Source organism: Styela clava, chromosome 10 (genome assembly GCF_964204865.1).
Source record: "Styela clava chromosome 10, kaStyClav1.hap1.2, whole genome shotgun sequence".
Taxonomy (NCBI): Eukaryota; Metazoa; Chordata; class Ascidiacea; order Stolidobranchia; family Styelidae; genus Styela; species Styela clava.
This window is the reverse complement of record NC_135259.1, coordinates 5052648-5068804: the sequence shown is the minus strand read 5'-3', so window position 1 is coordinate 5068804 and position 16157 is coordinate 5052648. Positions and strand designations below refer to the sequence as shown.

Genomic DNA, 16157 nt, shown 5'->3' with positions numbered 1-16157 from the left:
ACTAACCACAAGTATGCATTCATGCAGTTATACAGTGTAATCAATTTTTGTACATTCATTAAAGAATGACATCCGTATGCAGCAGTATGTGCTTTTGGAAATGACTGCTTGATACATGATCTGCTAAATTTTTCGTTTTGTTTTTGACGAATTACAGCCCTACACGACATTTATAATCGAGGAAAATGACCTGTTGGTAGGTTTGTTTGTTTTTTCTTGAAAAATAGTGATTAAAAATTAATGTATTGTCAGATAGGTATTTGCATCAATAACTTTTAATTGATTTTTGTTTTGTATTGAAAAAACCTTGCATCGCCACGAGACACGGCAAAATGGTGCGTTTTCGAGTTGCACATGCTACCAGAATAAAATGTTCGAAATCTTAAGAAAATAATTTTTCTTTCTCATCGCATCGCTTCATCGCCAGGTTGATACTTACACCCAAGTTATATAAAAATTCAAACAGCTATGTTTATTAGAGATACTAGAGAAATATTATGCAAACACAGCAAGAAAACTGAAGAAACATACGCGTATATCTCGCGGGCCTGTTAAGAATACGCACTATTTAAGAAACTTAACAAATTCAGTCTACTTAGGCCGCTATTATTTAAACAAGGTTTCAAATTGTCAGCTTGATTTTATATATATATATTAAAATAGCATGAACATTCAATACGAATAACATATTCTCTTTCCACGAAATAGTAAGTTTATTTATGAGCTTTCGTTAGATCATAGTCTAACTTCTTCAGATGAAACAATATATGGCGGCAAATGATAAAGATCAATAGTAAGTTAGAAATAATATTGTCTCTATTGTGCTGTCTAGAAGAATGATATTGGGTCGTTCCAGGTTTGGCCATTTGTAGATGTTCCAGTGTTTGTTTTTGAACTTTCTTGTTTGTTTTGTTGGTGCTTGTGTTTGTTTTAGAATCTTTATCCTTGAGTTCCAGTCTTTTAAGCTCTCGACAAAGATATAACCAAAGATTACATTAAAAAGGGCTGCGACAACAAAATGATATCAACATCTACTAAGCTCTCGACAATGATATATATATATAAACAATTGAAAGACTGGAATTCAAAGATAAAGATTCTGAAACAAACACAAACAACAACAAAACACAACAACAAAACGAACACTGGAAAATCTACGAATGGTCAAACCTGAAACGACTCAATATCATTCTTCTAGACCAGCGTTTGCCAAACCGTGTTCCGCCGAAAATAAATGAAAAATACGTCAAAATGGGTCGCCATGGCGATTTGTCCCAACTGACCGTTCAATATCTCGTCACCGTCGGACTAAAGCGGACCAACTAAGGTATGCTAGTGGCATTTCTTTTAACCGTCGGATTGGCTCGTTGACTGTTAAGTTCATTATTAAGTTTGCAGCAATCCTTTCGGTTTTGCTATAGGGCATAGGCAAACAAGTAGGTCTAAGAATAAAGGCAAATGGTCAACTCTTCTTCCGCCAGCTCTGCCTGTTTTTACTTTGAAATGCCGAAAAAAATACTCATTTTCGCTAAACTTGATTCAGCGGATAAGTAAACTGCAGCTCGCGAAGTTGCAGCAAGTACTTCTATTCCCATTAGACTCAACATTAGAGGCAAACACTACGTAATGGAAAGTAAACGACATAGAAAGATAAAATGAATTTGTTGATTCATATACACAGCATTCAAATTAAGAAACAATAAAACATTTATAATAAATCAAATATGTAAAATATTCAATCACATTTTAGGTATGTTTAACAAAATTCTGTTAGTTTTCGAACCCATTCAGAACCGCTACATTACACCGTTCTTTTTTTTATCAATTTTACCCCTTCATTTCTTGATGTTCCGCGAGGCGAGATAAAAAGTGTAAGTGTTCCGTGGCCGAAAAAGTTTAGGAAACGCTGTTCTAGACAGCACAATAGAGACAGACTCAACTCATCCATCTCTTATATTCTCGTAATTTTTAGTATATTATTTCTAACTGACTATTGATCGTTATCATTTGCAGCCGTAGCTTGTTTTATCTGAAGAAGTTAGACTATGATCTAACGAAAGCTTATAAATATATATACTTACTACTTCGATCAAAGAAATTATGTTATTATTATTGGACACGTGAGTGAACTTATGGATCGTTTTGATATTATGTTGTTGTTCTTGTGCTTGTTGATATTCTTCTCCTTCGTCATGATAAAATCGCTTTTCTCTTCGAGTACTGGACCAATTGCTTTGCTTCAGTGGTTAAAGATTGGTTTTTAAACCAGAAGGCTATTACTTTTATTTATTCCTAAATTTTCTATGAATCCTATGAGATCTAATATTTCATCCAAAATTGCGCTGTATCACTTTTTTATTATGAGAACACGGTTTCTAATCCGCCAAGCGTGACGGCTGACCGTGAAAAATCTTGCGACTAAAGACTCGGAAGTTTTTTGAGGGTACGGTACTGGTAACGTCAAAGGTACGGACTGCTTCGCTCTGGTCCACGTGTCCATATATTTGAGCGTTGCTCTGACTTATTTATCTTCATAATACTAACCCGTTCAAGCATCCTTGTGGCAGTTGACACATACGGATCCGCAATAAAAAGTGTTTCAATACACAATACCCTGGCCTAGTACAACATTTAATACGATATGGTTTCAATGATTTGTTTTTTTTTATGTCAATCACGTGTCAACAAAATGAAAAACCATGCGTTTATAAACTATATTTAATATTAAAACTTTAATTTATTTTAGATTTTTCATTTCAAGGCGTAATAGATTTTTAACAACAGGTATCAAATTGATTTATGATTCTACAAATATGTTGTCTACCTTGACAGATTGCATACCCGTACTACTTCGTGTCCATATATTTGAACATCGCTCTCTTGTTTCTATTGACATATAGGATTGACAATTTTGCGCGACGGATGTAAGTCTGTGTCTAACGCTAAAAAGGTCATTTGGAACACATTCTAGACCAGAGCAGTGATTTCCAAACTTTTTTATAGTAGGCTAATGGCATCGTCGGTTGTGAATTATCGAAGTATCTAATCAGAGTCAACATACCGTCTAAAAAAAATTAATGGCGAAAATTGAAATTAGAATCCACATATTTATCTCGGGGAGACGAAAGCCTATAATACGGTTCAATTATATGGCGAACCACGACTTCTCGTCCGGTCACTAGTCCATGACCATGTCAGGTATGGAATTAGTTAGATAATTATTTTTTTCAGATGCATGGACTTCAGGAGGAAGCCGTAGCCGACCAGCGGTAACGTGAACCACCTTTCGTCGGCGAGGAGTCCAGCAATCTTCTTTCACATAATCATCACCAACAAGATTCGATCCTGCGAATCCACGAAAGGTATACAGTGGCGACCATTCTTAACGCTTGGGCACAATGCGTTAGATCGTCGAGAAACAAGTCTTTAATGATGTAAGACACATTACCAAATAGGATTCACATATTTATCCCGGGGAAGATGGAAGCCGATAAGACCAGTGGTCGTCAACCACCGGGCCGCGGCCCATCGCCTGTACGCGGAAAGGTTACCGCCGGTCCGCAGAGAGGTCACACAAAAACAGACAAGGCTGTAATAAAACCTCTACAATCTAACTACAAACCATACGAGACTAAAAACAGCACCCAGCAGCAAACACAACACTTTTGAGCATCATGTCTGACTTCACAAACAATTGCAACGTCAGTATGTCGCAATAATGGTGGATCAATTGTTTTCTCTACACCCGTATGAGAATGTCTCCCATCGGTCGAATAAGATCCTTCCAACAAAATGATTCTCGCTAAAAACGTGACTACTTCACTACTGGCTCGTAGCTAACCGGTCATACCTAGTCAGTTCTTATTCTATACTTCAGAATCAGGATAATCATAAAGTTCTTCGGGTGAAAAAAAAATAGTTTTGGAAAAACAAACATCAAGCAATGCCCAGATGCCCAGTCTAAGGTCGGAAGGTTTACATTGTTACCTTTCCCGAGATCTTATTATTGTGATGCTTGGTTTTCAATATTGACAACTACAAAAACGAAATATCGAAGTAGGCGAGATGCAAAAAACACGTTACGTGTGTTAACTGTTAATGTCTGCTACATCTCCAGCGTAGGAACAGTTAATGGCCAGCAAACACATACAGATATCGCATTAAATAGCATGGCCGTCGTTTTTAGTATATAGTCAACATATATTTCCGAATGCGTATAATTTATTGCATTAGCTTAGTTCGTTTGTATAAAGGTAGTCCGTCAAAAATTTGGTCAGGCATTACCGGTTCGTCACTTAAAAAAGGTTGCCGACCACTGGATAAGACGGCCTAATCATATGGCGAACCACGGCCCCTCGTCCGGTTACCAGTCCAAGTTGGGACTCCATGAGCAATTTCGCTTCAGCGAAAACTGTTCATTAAAACAGAAAATTTAACTTTATTTTTGCCACTCACTTTGATTTTCGTGTGCAAGATCTAGCTTATTTTGTTTTCGCTTATCGGTTCCGGTGTGGTGTCTGCGTATCCGAAATATACAGTTGAATATGTAAAAAATCATTCATCTACCGCAGTACTGGGGGTTGGACGACATTGTTTAGTAATAGTTCTACAGAATTGCTGTGTCAAGTCAGAGTTCTCAGCGATCGACACGTGTGCCTGTCTCTGTTTGTCTGTACATGTATTAGACTGTATTACAGCATTGATTCAGTAATTATTATTTGAAATTTAGAACCTTATCTTTTGGTCCAGTTATGGCGCAACAACTTGTCAGCATATTGGCAAATCAACGTTCTATTTTACAAACTCCAGGATTGTTGACTGTCACCTCCAAAAGATTTTGGCGCTATGATAAAAAGGGCAATTTAAAAAAGCGTAGAATTGCTCCAGACTGGAGAAAGGTACCGGTATCTTTCTTTTCAACCAGAATGCTAACTACAGCATTATAGTATTTTCTAATTATTAGAAGTACCGGTACCGGTATTAAGTTAAAAGTAACTTACAACAATAAATATGAACTTCTCAAAGTTTAGAAGTTTTAGCATTATACCAGTTATACAATTCTCCTTCTCCAAAAATGAATGAAAATAATTTGTTCAATCAAATGTGAAAAAAAAAAATTTGTCGTAGCATTCGAGAGTTCTTAGCAAAAAACACGATGCATGATGTGATTGATTTGAAATATTACGGTATCGATTTGAATTATTGCCATCACTCCAAATGCCCTCTTTTTCGCGACGAATTGAGTGTTTGTTTCATTGAACCAAATGTCTGGACATCTTGGAATCTGACAACCGTGCCCTACTGAATTACGTAAAACAGTATAATTAATGTCTTCAATAGTCTTGCTACAGCACCTTTGTGTTATATGCAAGCTGGCATAGAAGAAGGATAAGTAGTTGATTCGCAGAAAGTCATTCAATAGCATCATCATTTTTGATGGGTCATTTTTGTATTTTAACACTTTTTACGACAGAGCGACATAGTTTTCAAAATTAACTGAATTATTAAGCACATGGTCTCATTCATATTTTAGAACATTTTATCATTACCTCACTAAACTGTGATTAAAAAGAATACAACAGTAATATTGTTGTAGTTATTATCAGCATTTCTTACAATCTTGTTTGTGATTGCTATTACAGTATTAAGCAAACAGGGGACTACTATCCTTGATTTTCTAATTTTTTACACTTTTATTGTATTAGATTGATCACAATCCTGCAAAAATACCATGGGGATGGATACCCGACAGTTGGAAAAAAGAAAATAAAGTAGATTATGAACGGGAGAAACAACTTGTTAAATTTATTCCAGGGTAAGTAAATATTTTCAAAGAATTTACACAAAATTCCTGCTGTTATGTTATTAATGCACCTATACAATGGCCTCACCATCACCGGTATAGGCGTATAGCCAAATCTTTAATTAGACTTGGATGGTATGCCGATAAATGAAAAATCTAAAATCTAATTTGGCTCAAGATCTGAACTGCACAAGAATGCTATTTTCTGATTCTGTTTTTTTGTGATCATGTGCATGAAAAAAGATGGATATTGGTGCACTGACAAAAATTGTGGTTGTTTGAAAATATGTCCACACATACATGAATTATTGAGTTTGATAATGCATCAATATTTTTAAAGGTATAAACCACAGCTTCGAGTTTATGAAGAACCAAATTATCATGAAGAACCTATTTATCAGCTAACGTCAAGTACAAAATTATTGGAAGGTTTGAAGCAATCGCTCTACCTAACAAAATGTGTCTTGTTTGAAGATCTACCTGAACGAATCCAACAGATTTCTGAAAATGTCTCCATCTCGAATCAAGATGATAAGATCATTCAGGTGCATAAAAGTTTCGGGTTTCGTACCTCACATGCTTCTAGTGGGCGGTAACATACCAATTTTTGCACATGTCAATCCTAACCCTCACCTGATTACGTCATTCAAAAATTACATCGCTACGACGTCACAATCACATCATAGAGCTTGGCAAGGTGTACCTACGATTGCTCGAAATGGCATCTGCGTTGACGATAAAGAGCTCACTAATGGCAGAGATCTCTCTCATATCGGGATCGCTGCGACCAGGAAACAAAGAAATAGCTTGTGTTAAATGACAGTTTGTATAGTTTTAAGGGTCTTGTTATATCACTGTGACGTCATTTTTTGATGACGCATTCAGGTGGGGTTTAGGATTGACAAAATTGTTGTAGTTCGCCCACTAGAAGTACTTGAGGTACGAAACTACACTAGACCCAAAATTTTAATGTGGCATCAAGATTTGTTTCTTTGTTCAGAATGTATTATTATGAATCCATTTGTTCATAAACTTAATAAGATTTTATTTGAATAATGCGTTATATATGTATTTAATGTATCTGATACTATCTAACTTTAAGCAAGTTTTTTTCAACTAATGTTCAGCGGCTCCCTGCCCGTACAGTCCAGGAGTTTCCACAAGATTCCATTTAAATCTTGAAGTTTATATTGATACCTTGTTTAAATATAATCAAATAGGCCTACCTTGTTTAAATATAATCAAATAGGGCTATCTATTAAGTTTACCACTATTATTAAACTTACTAACTATAAGGATCATTCTGTTTTACCATTATTAATTTAATTTTATATAATCATAGTTTATATAATTTAGACAACAAAAGACAGCTATCGTAAGTTATTAGGCAGGGGTTTCTCGGGTGCTTCCGTAGCCCCGTAATATGCGAACCAAGATTGTTGACACCGGAATGTAGTGTGTGTACCAGGTTAAGGTTAGGCCATAATTTTATTCCAATTTTTCTATTTTAGTTCTATTACAACAAGTTCGGTGACTAGCTAAGTTACTTCTGTAGTATTTGTACCTGAAATTTTGGCCCAACCTTAATCTGGTACACATACTACATTCCGATGTTCGCCATCTTGGTTCGCATACTACAGAAGTACCGTTTCTCGTGCCTTTGGAATATTTTATTGGGGTTCTACTATACTAATAAGGGGTGAAATCCACTGCTTTATGCAATGAATTTTTCAGTAGTGAAACTATAAAATATTCAAAAATACCTATTATTTTGCTGAAAGACCCTGTCCATCTTCAGCAAGAATGCTCAATTTGACGTCAAATTAAAAATTATACGTAGGTAATTCAGTATTATTTAAACACTCAACTATTCATACTCAAAGGCATTTTCCAATAGAAAGATCTGGAAATTTTGGGAATTTTTACTAATTTGAAACATTTCATTTTCTACATATTTAGATATTGCGTCAATGCTTGTTGTTTGATATTGATCCGAAGTATTTGGATAAAACAGGAACAGTTTTCTATGCTAAGCAAGATTATCAGTCTGTTCATCCAAGTCTTGAAAGGTAAAATTCTTGCTATACTGAAAGTTTTTAGCCGTGCGTTTTTAGTCGTTATCAGAACTCAAGTACAATACATCTTATATGATAAAATCACTTTCATCATTTTATATGGCAGTTTCATTTTTTTCTAGATATTGTCCGAATATTTCAGAGAATTTGATTCGATTGTGTCAGTCACAATGTAATAAATATCCTGGCTTATCACGAAGAATACAAGCAAAAAATTTGGAAACGTCAGTTGTGTTTCGGAGAAGTAAGTACACGTTAGTCTATGATGTTTAACCAGTTATTTGTTGGGAATATACTACTGCTTGGAATCTTAATTTTGTCATTTTTGCCAAGTAGATCGTCTGTCTGGTTATATGGCCATTTTTTGGTTCTTATAAATAATTGTCATAATTCACCATCATAGCCAACACAGCTAATAATCCCCCAATTTTTTTGCATTTGAAGAAAAAAAAATGTCTATACTTCCGTCAACCAATCTATATCAAATGACAGTCATATGAAATATTTAATAAGGAGTGCTCATTATTACATCAATAAATTTTCAGATTTTGTAAAGTTGGGTTTTTGAATTGAACTGAAAAAAAAATAGTTAACGACAGCAAATTCTGTATTATTCTATGATTACTCTTCGTTGAGTGGAAGTTGCTTCACAGTCGTCCCATTAACTTTCCAAAATAGAGGAAAAATACAATCATAACAAATTTACCATCTATGAAACTTCTGTATTTTTTAGTTTGTGATATTAGTAGGGATTCGGCCAGTCATCTTGGAAGAAACTGGTTGATTATGGTAAAAGGTTCAAATGCTATGCAATTGTTGGCTCCGGTGAGTATTTTTGTAAAAAAATGAGTGAGTGTGATAGTGATATCTGGTTTCATTACATTTGAACCCACGACAATTGCACCTGCATGGTATTGCACCTATGGAAATTTATTTTTTTTATGGATATTTGAACCCATACTAACTAACCCTAACCCATAGATTTTAGCATCCTTTTTTCAAATGTCCGGTCACCGTGATATGCATAAGCTCTTGGTTTAGTAAAGGACCTCTTCTGCTGTAGGGCTGTTCTTAATAAGTGCAGGCACAGATAAATAAATAAAAGCACATATTGAATAAGATGTCTCAGGGAATTACCAGTAGTTGGCAAAATTACTATTTTCTAGCAAAACTTGTTTGTTACAAAACCGTGTCAAAACCCAAATTTGCCTCATACGAAGTTTTGACGAATTTTTGATGTATAGTTTTACATGTCATCGATTGAATTATATGATTATACGAAATAACATGATTGTATATAATTATATGGCTTGAGGAATATAGTTATGCTATTTCCTTGTGTAGTTTTATCATTATTTCAGGATCCATTGGAAAACTTTGCAAATGAAACTCAAGTAAAGGAAACTGAAAAAATGGATTTGCCTGATATTTTTCCGGTGTTCCCAATCGTGGATTTAGAAAAATCTCAAGTTTATGAACCGGTCAATTCAACAGGTATTACGAATTAAGAAAAATTAATGTAAACTTCATTCCAATCCGATCATATTTTTACAAGCGGTCATGACTTGTCAGTGGAATATCCAATTGAACATAAATTACGCTGAAGTTGCTAACTGTTATCCCAACTTTTGGCTTCTCATTAAGAGTTGAGTGTCTGAGTGAGTTTTTAGTCATTATTTTGCTTTGAGAGCATTAAATTCCTTGGAGGTTATAAGACTAGGAGTGATTCTCCACTGACTATGCCCTCCCTGGTAATTGTATTAACTATTCCTCTTTTGATTGTAAATATTATAAAGAGAACGAAAGTAATGTAAATACATCTTAAGAATAATGATTGCTCATCACTTTTTGTAAGTAAACTTTGGGTGAATTTCCCCAAAATTGTTTTGTTCTGTGTATATTGATAAAAGACCAGAATATTCAATTTGTGAAATCTAAACTAAAAACTAAAATCTTTGTTTCCGGACAGTGTTAACTTGAATTATTAGTTTATAGTGTTGTGTCAACTATCTCATATCTTTGTCTTATATAGAAATTTAACTGTATATTAATGTTCTAACAGTTACATAATCCTTACACTTGTAGTTGACGGCTCAAGATTTGCTTTGAGCAAGCTAGTATAGCATTGTACTGCTGCTCACCAGTAGTGTTTACTCGCTAATATTAACTTAATACCTGATCTTCGTACCTAGGTCTATTGCCAGACTTCAGTCATTCACACATCCACACAATTGTGATGCAGAACACCAAGGGGTGTGCGCCTGAAGACTTGTATGGTCAAATGACATCACAATTATTCTCTGCGTTGTTTTCCAGAGCCATTGAATTGTATGGGGTAGGTATAATGTAATATTTAAATGCACTGAGTAAAAGGTATGATATAGGTTGATGTCATTCCTGTGATGAATGATTTTTATTATATACTTTACATTGCCTTCCTTCAGTGACTCCCCCACCCCCCAATATATAGAAGTGAACACTCACCCTAATTTTGAGGTGTGACACCACACCACACTTTAATTTCTAACTTACCTAAAAATTGTATTTGAATATCCAGAAAGCGGTGTATATAGTATACCAATGCAGTTGAATACATACAGTAACACACTTTTATACCTTACAAATTAACCATCCCATCAATTAGAAACCTCGGCATCATACAGCTTTCCTTCTATATATGTGTTATGATGTAATGTCTAAAGAAGGAGTTTAGCAATAAGATATTCATATTTATCCCTGGGGAGAGAAAAGCCGATAAGACAGCTTAATCATAGGGCGCACTATGGTGCCAGTTACCACATGTCTGGTATGGGTTTAGTTGGTCAGTTATTTATTTCAGATGCATGAACTGATTGTAGTGATGGTGATCTTTTATATTGGGATATATTACAGATCTAATTTCATGATAAAGGTCTTAGTTGGTCAACAATTAATCATAGTGAGTGATGTGATGACCATTGACCAGCAAGTTCCTAGCGGTAGACACAGTAATGTCAGTTCCAGCCATTTCTCAACACAATTACATTTTGCTAGGCTAGCCGTCTTCTGGATTTGCATTTCAATATAGATACCTTACTTTCAAGGATGAACCGATGAATCTACCCAAACCAATATCAGGACAATGTATTGCATTAGATGGAAAATATTTTCAATTTATGTGCATGCAATTGAATACGACAAAGCTTAATTCAGATACAGGAATAAAAAACATGGTATGTTATAAGTTAGCGTTTATTCTGATAGGCCATGGTGCTTTGTCCTTTACCAGTTGTTGGGTTCGGAAAAGCTAGACATGTAATTGTTCTAGCTAGACTTCTATAATTAATGGAAACATAAATAAATGACAAGTTGTTATTTGAATCGCTCTGTTGTGTACAGATGTCCAGGTACTATAATGCCCCCTTATCTGTGAACCCGATAAAGCAGGGGTTCTCAACCCTTCTCTGAGATTTTAAATCTGATCATGTACTGGAATCGAAGAGTCGAACTATTTGTTAGGTAGGGAAAAGTGTGAATTCATTGCTTGCAAAATTTACCCTCATGGCCTCATCAATGTATCTCAGATTTTCACCAAGCAGTTGAGAACCTGGTACTAGAGGCAAACATGTTCTCAGCCCATGAGCCTTTCTCTTAGAACTGAACTATTTACTTTTGGCTCAGGTTTGGATTGACAACAGACTAAAAGAAGTGGAAATTGAAACCTATGGTGAAACATTGGAACCATATCGTTTCTCTTCCATTCCGATGTATCAAGAATGTTCACCAAGAACATGGCGTACACCAGATTTTTATACTGGATATGATCCATCTGTTTTTCAAACATTTTTATCACTCTGGTTAAATGGCGCAATGAAAACTTGAAATAAGTTTGGCTGGGCATGAGCCATGACCTAAATGGTATGATTTCACGTTAAAAGATTGATAACGGCAAGAATTCTTAGTAGGACTTCTACAACATTTCATTCTTGGAAGTGTCCAGGAATTGTATGAAAGAGGATTGTGCTATGTGACTGGCATGTAATATGTACTACCACTGGAAGATTGCATCTTCTTATTACAGTCTTTGTAAAGATTTTCAATAAAAAGATCTAAAAGTACTATTCCATGCGGAGTAATCGAGAATGCTGAAAAAAGTTCAAAAAAATAGTTTTGTGTGTGCTTTTGTGAAATCGTTTTGAGCGAATTTATTCGTTATGAGATGTGGTGTTGTGTGTCCATGTAATTGTTATAAGGAAATTTAATACAATGGCCGGGAAAAGTCACTCTGTTGTCCCAGAGACCAGCGAGATACCGTTGTAGTCATTATTATATAGCGATCGTATATCGGTGGGACCAACACGTTAGTACTGGTGAAAGTGCATTAAATTTCCAGCCTTGGGAAAATCGTCGGGCAGGACCATGTTTTTTCAAATTCGTTCATGATCTGGGGATTCACAGCAGACTCCCAATCTTGATTGCAAAAATGGTACCTTTCCCTTTTGCGATCTATGGCCTCGCGTGCGGTTAACAGGTTAGGCTCGAGCTTAGTTTTTAATAGTTAACTCACGGTATTCTGACATGAATGAAAACAAAAAGTAAATGGACAAAAATGCATAAGAGATACCTGGAAGACGAGCATTAGTACAAATACTCGCCTACCTGCCAACAAGCACAATGCACAAAAGAGTGAACGCGATTTACATTGGGCAATACTTTGATACAAGTGGAAATCGGAAAACACTTGCGAACACGGTGAAATAAATGTTTCCCGTCTTACCGCAATAAATATATCCCGAGGTCGAGGAATAAACGCCGATTGGCTTCCTAGCACCGATATACAAAACTACTAGTGAAACAATCATTCAACGTTTCTGTGTGAGTAAGCGTTCATAATTGAAATCACTGTAAAACACACAATTGTCAACAAATGTCTAAAATCCCATGAACAGATGAGTATAGTTTACTCGGCTATTTGTGAACAATGATTACCCATTGTGTGAAAAGAAAGTGTATATATATATACTGAATAACAAATACCAATTTCTCAATGACCGACGTAGTTCTCGATTGAGTTTGTGTGAAGTTATTTGTGTAGACACGAGGATTGTTGTAAGGTCGACGCCCTGGGTGATTTCTTATTGCCCGTAGACGGCGGTAAAAACAGTGGCTCAGTTGTTGCCGTCTCCTTGTAGTTGAGATCACTTTTGGGTGTTGATTCTTCAGGGGTTCAAAGTTTTGTGTCATTTGAGTGGTCTGATTGGTAGCCGTCAACGTTCCTCGCGTGTAATTACGTTTATGACGTATGTGGGAATGCCCTACTTCGAAATATGTATTAATTGTGCTCCTAGGACAGGGGTGTCAAACTCACGGGCCGCATGCGGCCCCAGAGAACTTCCAATGCGGCCCTCGAACGCTTAACAATAATTGTAATATTTTTGTAAGTTTTTTTTATATATATAAAAGTAATACATTTTTTAAATTGATTATTCACGCAGAAAACGACAACTTAGGTTACTGAAAGTAGTTTTGGAAAATCAAATTTTTGTTTCGTTTCGAAAGTGACCCAATAATGGATACACCTCAAGCTAGCGAAAGAGTACTTGAAAAAAATTTCAGGGATTAAATGAAACGCAACGTACATGAAGAAGGCAGTATTTTTGAAGAAAAATGGGAGTTGCAATATTTCTGCATTTCTCAAAATTCTGAAACGCATTGTTTAATTTGTTATATTTCCATCAGTACAATGAAAGAATACAATATAAGTAGACATTATCAGAATGAGCTCAGCAGTCAATATGACAAATTTAAAGATCAACTTCGAACAAAAAAATTTTATGTGTTTGTATATTATTATTATACAACTACCTAGTTACTAAAAATCAATATCAACAATCATAACTCAAGCGGTCCTATGTCACGTAATGGTAAAAAATGTCGGGAACTGTATGGTCCAAAAAGTCAGATATTTGTTTGTTTACAGATCTATACATGAAATGATAAACGTGATATTTTTGCATTACTGGAATTAATCAAACATTCTCAACGATCCAGATTTAACCGTTGATCATGTGACCTCGTTAATCAGAGTTGGTACTGTGGAATCATTTCAGCCTGATATTAGTAGCAGAGTTGGATCAATTGTAATTTTTATTTGATGTAATTAATTACAGTTTTTCATGTAATTGTAATGTAATTGAGGCAATTTCATTCTGTATAATGTAAATGTAATTTGCTGAAATTTTGGCTCAATTACACTTTCAATTAGAACAGGGGTCACTAAACTACAGCGTCCTTTCATCTGGCCCGCAATAACACGAAGAAGGGCGAAATATTTTCCCAAGGGGCGTTTTCCAAGAATCGCCTTCCTTTTTTATTTTGTAACATTAGCCTATCAGCAAGATGCAAAAAAGTGACGTAACAATATGCCTTTTCGCATCCGTTGAGACATTCAGACAGATTTTCAGTCGTGGTTGAAAACAATACCTCATTTTGCGATTTTTAGTGCTATTCGTTAGTTTGCATTTTGACAAAAACCCAATATTGTATTGGAAGAAGAAATATGAAAAATTTTCCGACTTGCTTCTTTAGCCAAGGATTATTTGGAACTAACAGAAAAGTTGCTTTTCTCTTCGATGACTGGACAAAATGCTCTGAAATTTTCAGTGGTTGAAGATGGAATTTTTTCTAGAAGGCTATTACTTTCTTTATTTCTTAATTTCGTATGAAATCTGATATTTCGTCCAAGATTTCGCTGTATTATTTTATCCATGGGAACACTATAGCTGTCTGGTTTGATTCTTGCTACGCGAAACTCGAATTTTCCTGAGGGTAGCGGCAGCGTCAAGGGTAAGTGACTGCTTGGCTCTGTGAAATGTGTCCATATATTTGAGCATTGCCTTGTTGTAATTTTAAATGTAATTGTAATTTGATATTTTTTGCACAGAGTAATTGTAATGTAATTGAAAAATTTAAGGGAGTAATTGTAATTGAATTGATGTAATTGGTCCAACTCTGATTAGTAGGCAGGTGGCACAAAAGAGATGCCAAACGTCAGGACATATGTAATAATGAAAAACATTGAGTTTATTCTGTGGTATTTTTGTTAATTTTAGGTCTATGTATTTAGTCATTTTTAGTGTATGTAATATTCATTCCTTATCAAAACTTTGTTCAAAAATGTTTTGAATAGTTGTACATAAAAAAGTTATGATTACAGTGAATTGCAATATATAATAGTGAAATGCAAAGATTAATATGTAAATGGCATTTGAAAATTAAGAAAATAACAAAACTTCATTCGGCTGTTTAATTGCATCACAATATATGTCACAAACTAAATCTATCTAAAATATGCTTCAAGTATACATTATCAAAATACATCAAAAACTGTTTGCGGCCTTTTGCACAATTTCCAAAATGCAATGCGGCCCTCGAGAACCCACGAGTTTGGCACCGCCATCCTAGGATATATTGGTATGTAACGCCTAATAAATTTTTTGTCCGTCAGCGTTTTTTGCCCGTCAGCGTGACTAAACATGTATTGATAGAACTGTCTCATAATAATGACAACCCAAGTCTTATCCCATTTGTTTGAATGTGTGCCAGTTTGGGTTTGGATTCGAACGTGATCTCCAATTTGCAAGGAATGTAGTTGTCGAAAGGGTTCGTTCCAGCTTTCCGCAGCCTTCATGTGGCAATTCCTTAGAACTTCCTCTGTGGCTGCTGTTCAGTCCGGATTTGGCCCGCGAGCCGCAGTTTGCCCAGATCAGCTCTAAACTCTAGAATAGATTCTAGCTAGAAAGGTGGATATGGCATCGCGGTATCGTTTGCATGGTCTTACATTGATGGCGTGGCATTGGTGTCTTGTGCAAAAAAAATATTCATCAGGGTTTTCAAGTTGATTCCTATCCCATCACTCAAATCGAGCAACTCAACAGCTTGGAAAAATGCATTTTCGAAGCTCCCCGACTATACAAATGTGTCGTCACTTCGTTCTGTTGGGAGGGAAAGTCTGAGACCATTTCGTCGAAGCGTCTGCTGTAGACATCACCAGATGAAACAAGTGCAGTTTTGAGTATTTTGTGCCGTCTGAAGCTGCCGCAAAACCATGGCGGGATTTTCAAAATATTTTGCCGTCACATTTTTAGGGCCCTCAAGAATATATATGCCTTTGCTATTGGCTGCAGTCATTTGCATGGGTAGCAGATGGGAAGCCTTTACGTCCAGATGGAGAAACCACATAAACAGCCTTGACATACCGCGTCCACTATTGATCATAGGTAAATTGTTCGCTTTGGAGT

The 16157-nt window shown here is 35.7% G+C and overlaps 1 protein-coding gene across 1 annotated transcript; it reads left to right on the top strand.

Annotated features, from left to right (window-relative positions):
- Positions 1-4473: 4473 nt before the first annotated feature.
- On the top strand, positions 4474-12024 carry LOC120338256 (large ribosomal subunit protein mL37-like). The gene is made up of 10 exons (XM_039406215.2): positions 4474-4898; positions 5706-5815; positions 6144-6348; positions 7763-7872; positions 8001-8122; positions 8612-8703; positions 9240-9372; positions 10071-10213; positions 10962-11090; positions 11539-12024. The coding sequence occupies exons 1-10, from the start codon at positions 4752-4754 to the stop codon at positions 11737-11739; spliced, it is 1392 nt and encodes a 463-aa protein (XP_039262149.2). The 5' UTR covers positions 4474-4751; the 3' UTR covers positions 11740-12024.
- Positions 12025-16157: the final 4133 nt, after the last annotated feature.

Coding starts and splice junctions, on each gene's coding strand:
- LOC120338256 (XM_039406215.2), top strand. CDS start 4,752: ATGGCGCAACAACTTGTCAGCATATTGGCAAATCAACGTTCTATTTTA. Junction 8,704..9,239: donor CTATGCAATTGTTGGCTCCG/GTGAGTATTTTT, acceptor TCATTATTTCAG/GATCCATTGGAAAACTTTGC. Junction 10,214..10,961: donor GAGCCATTGAATTGTATGGG/GTAGGTATAATG, acceptor CTTACTTTCAAG/GATGAACCGATGAATCTACC.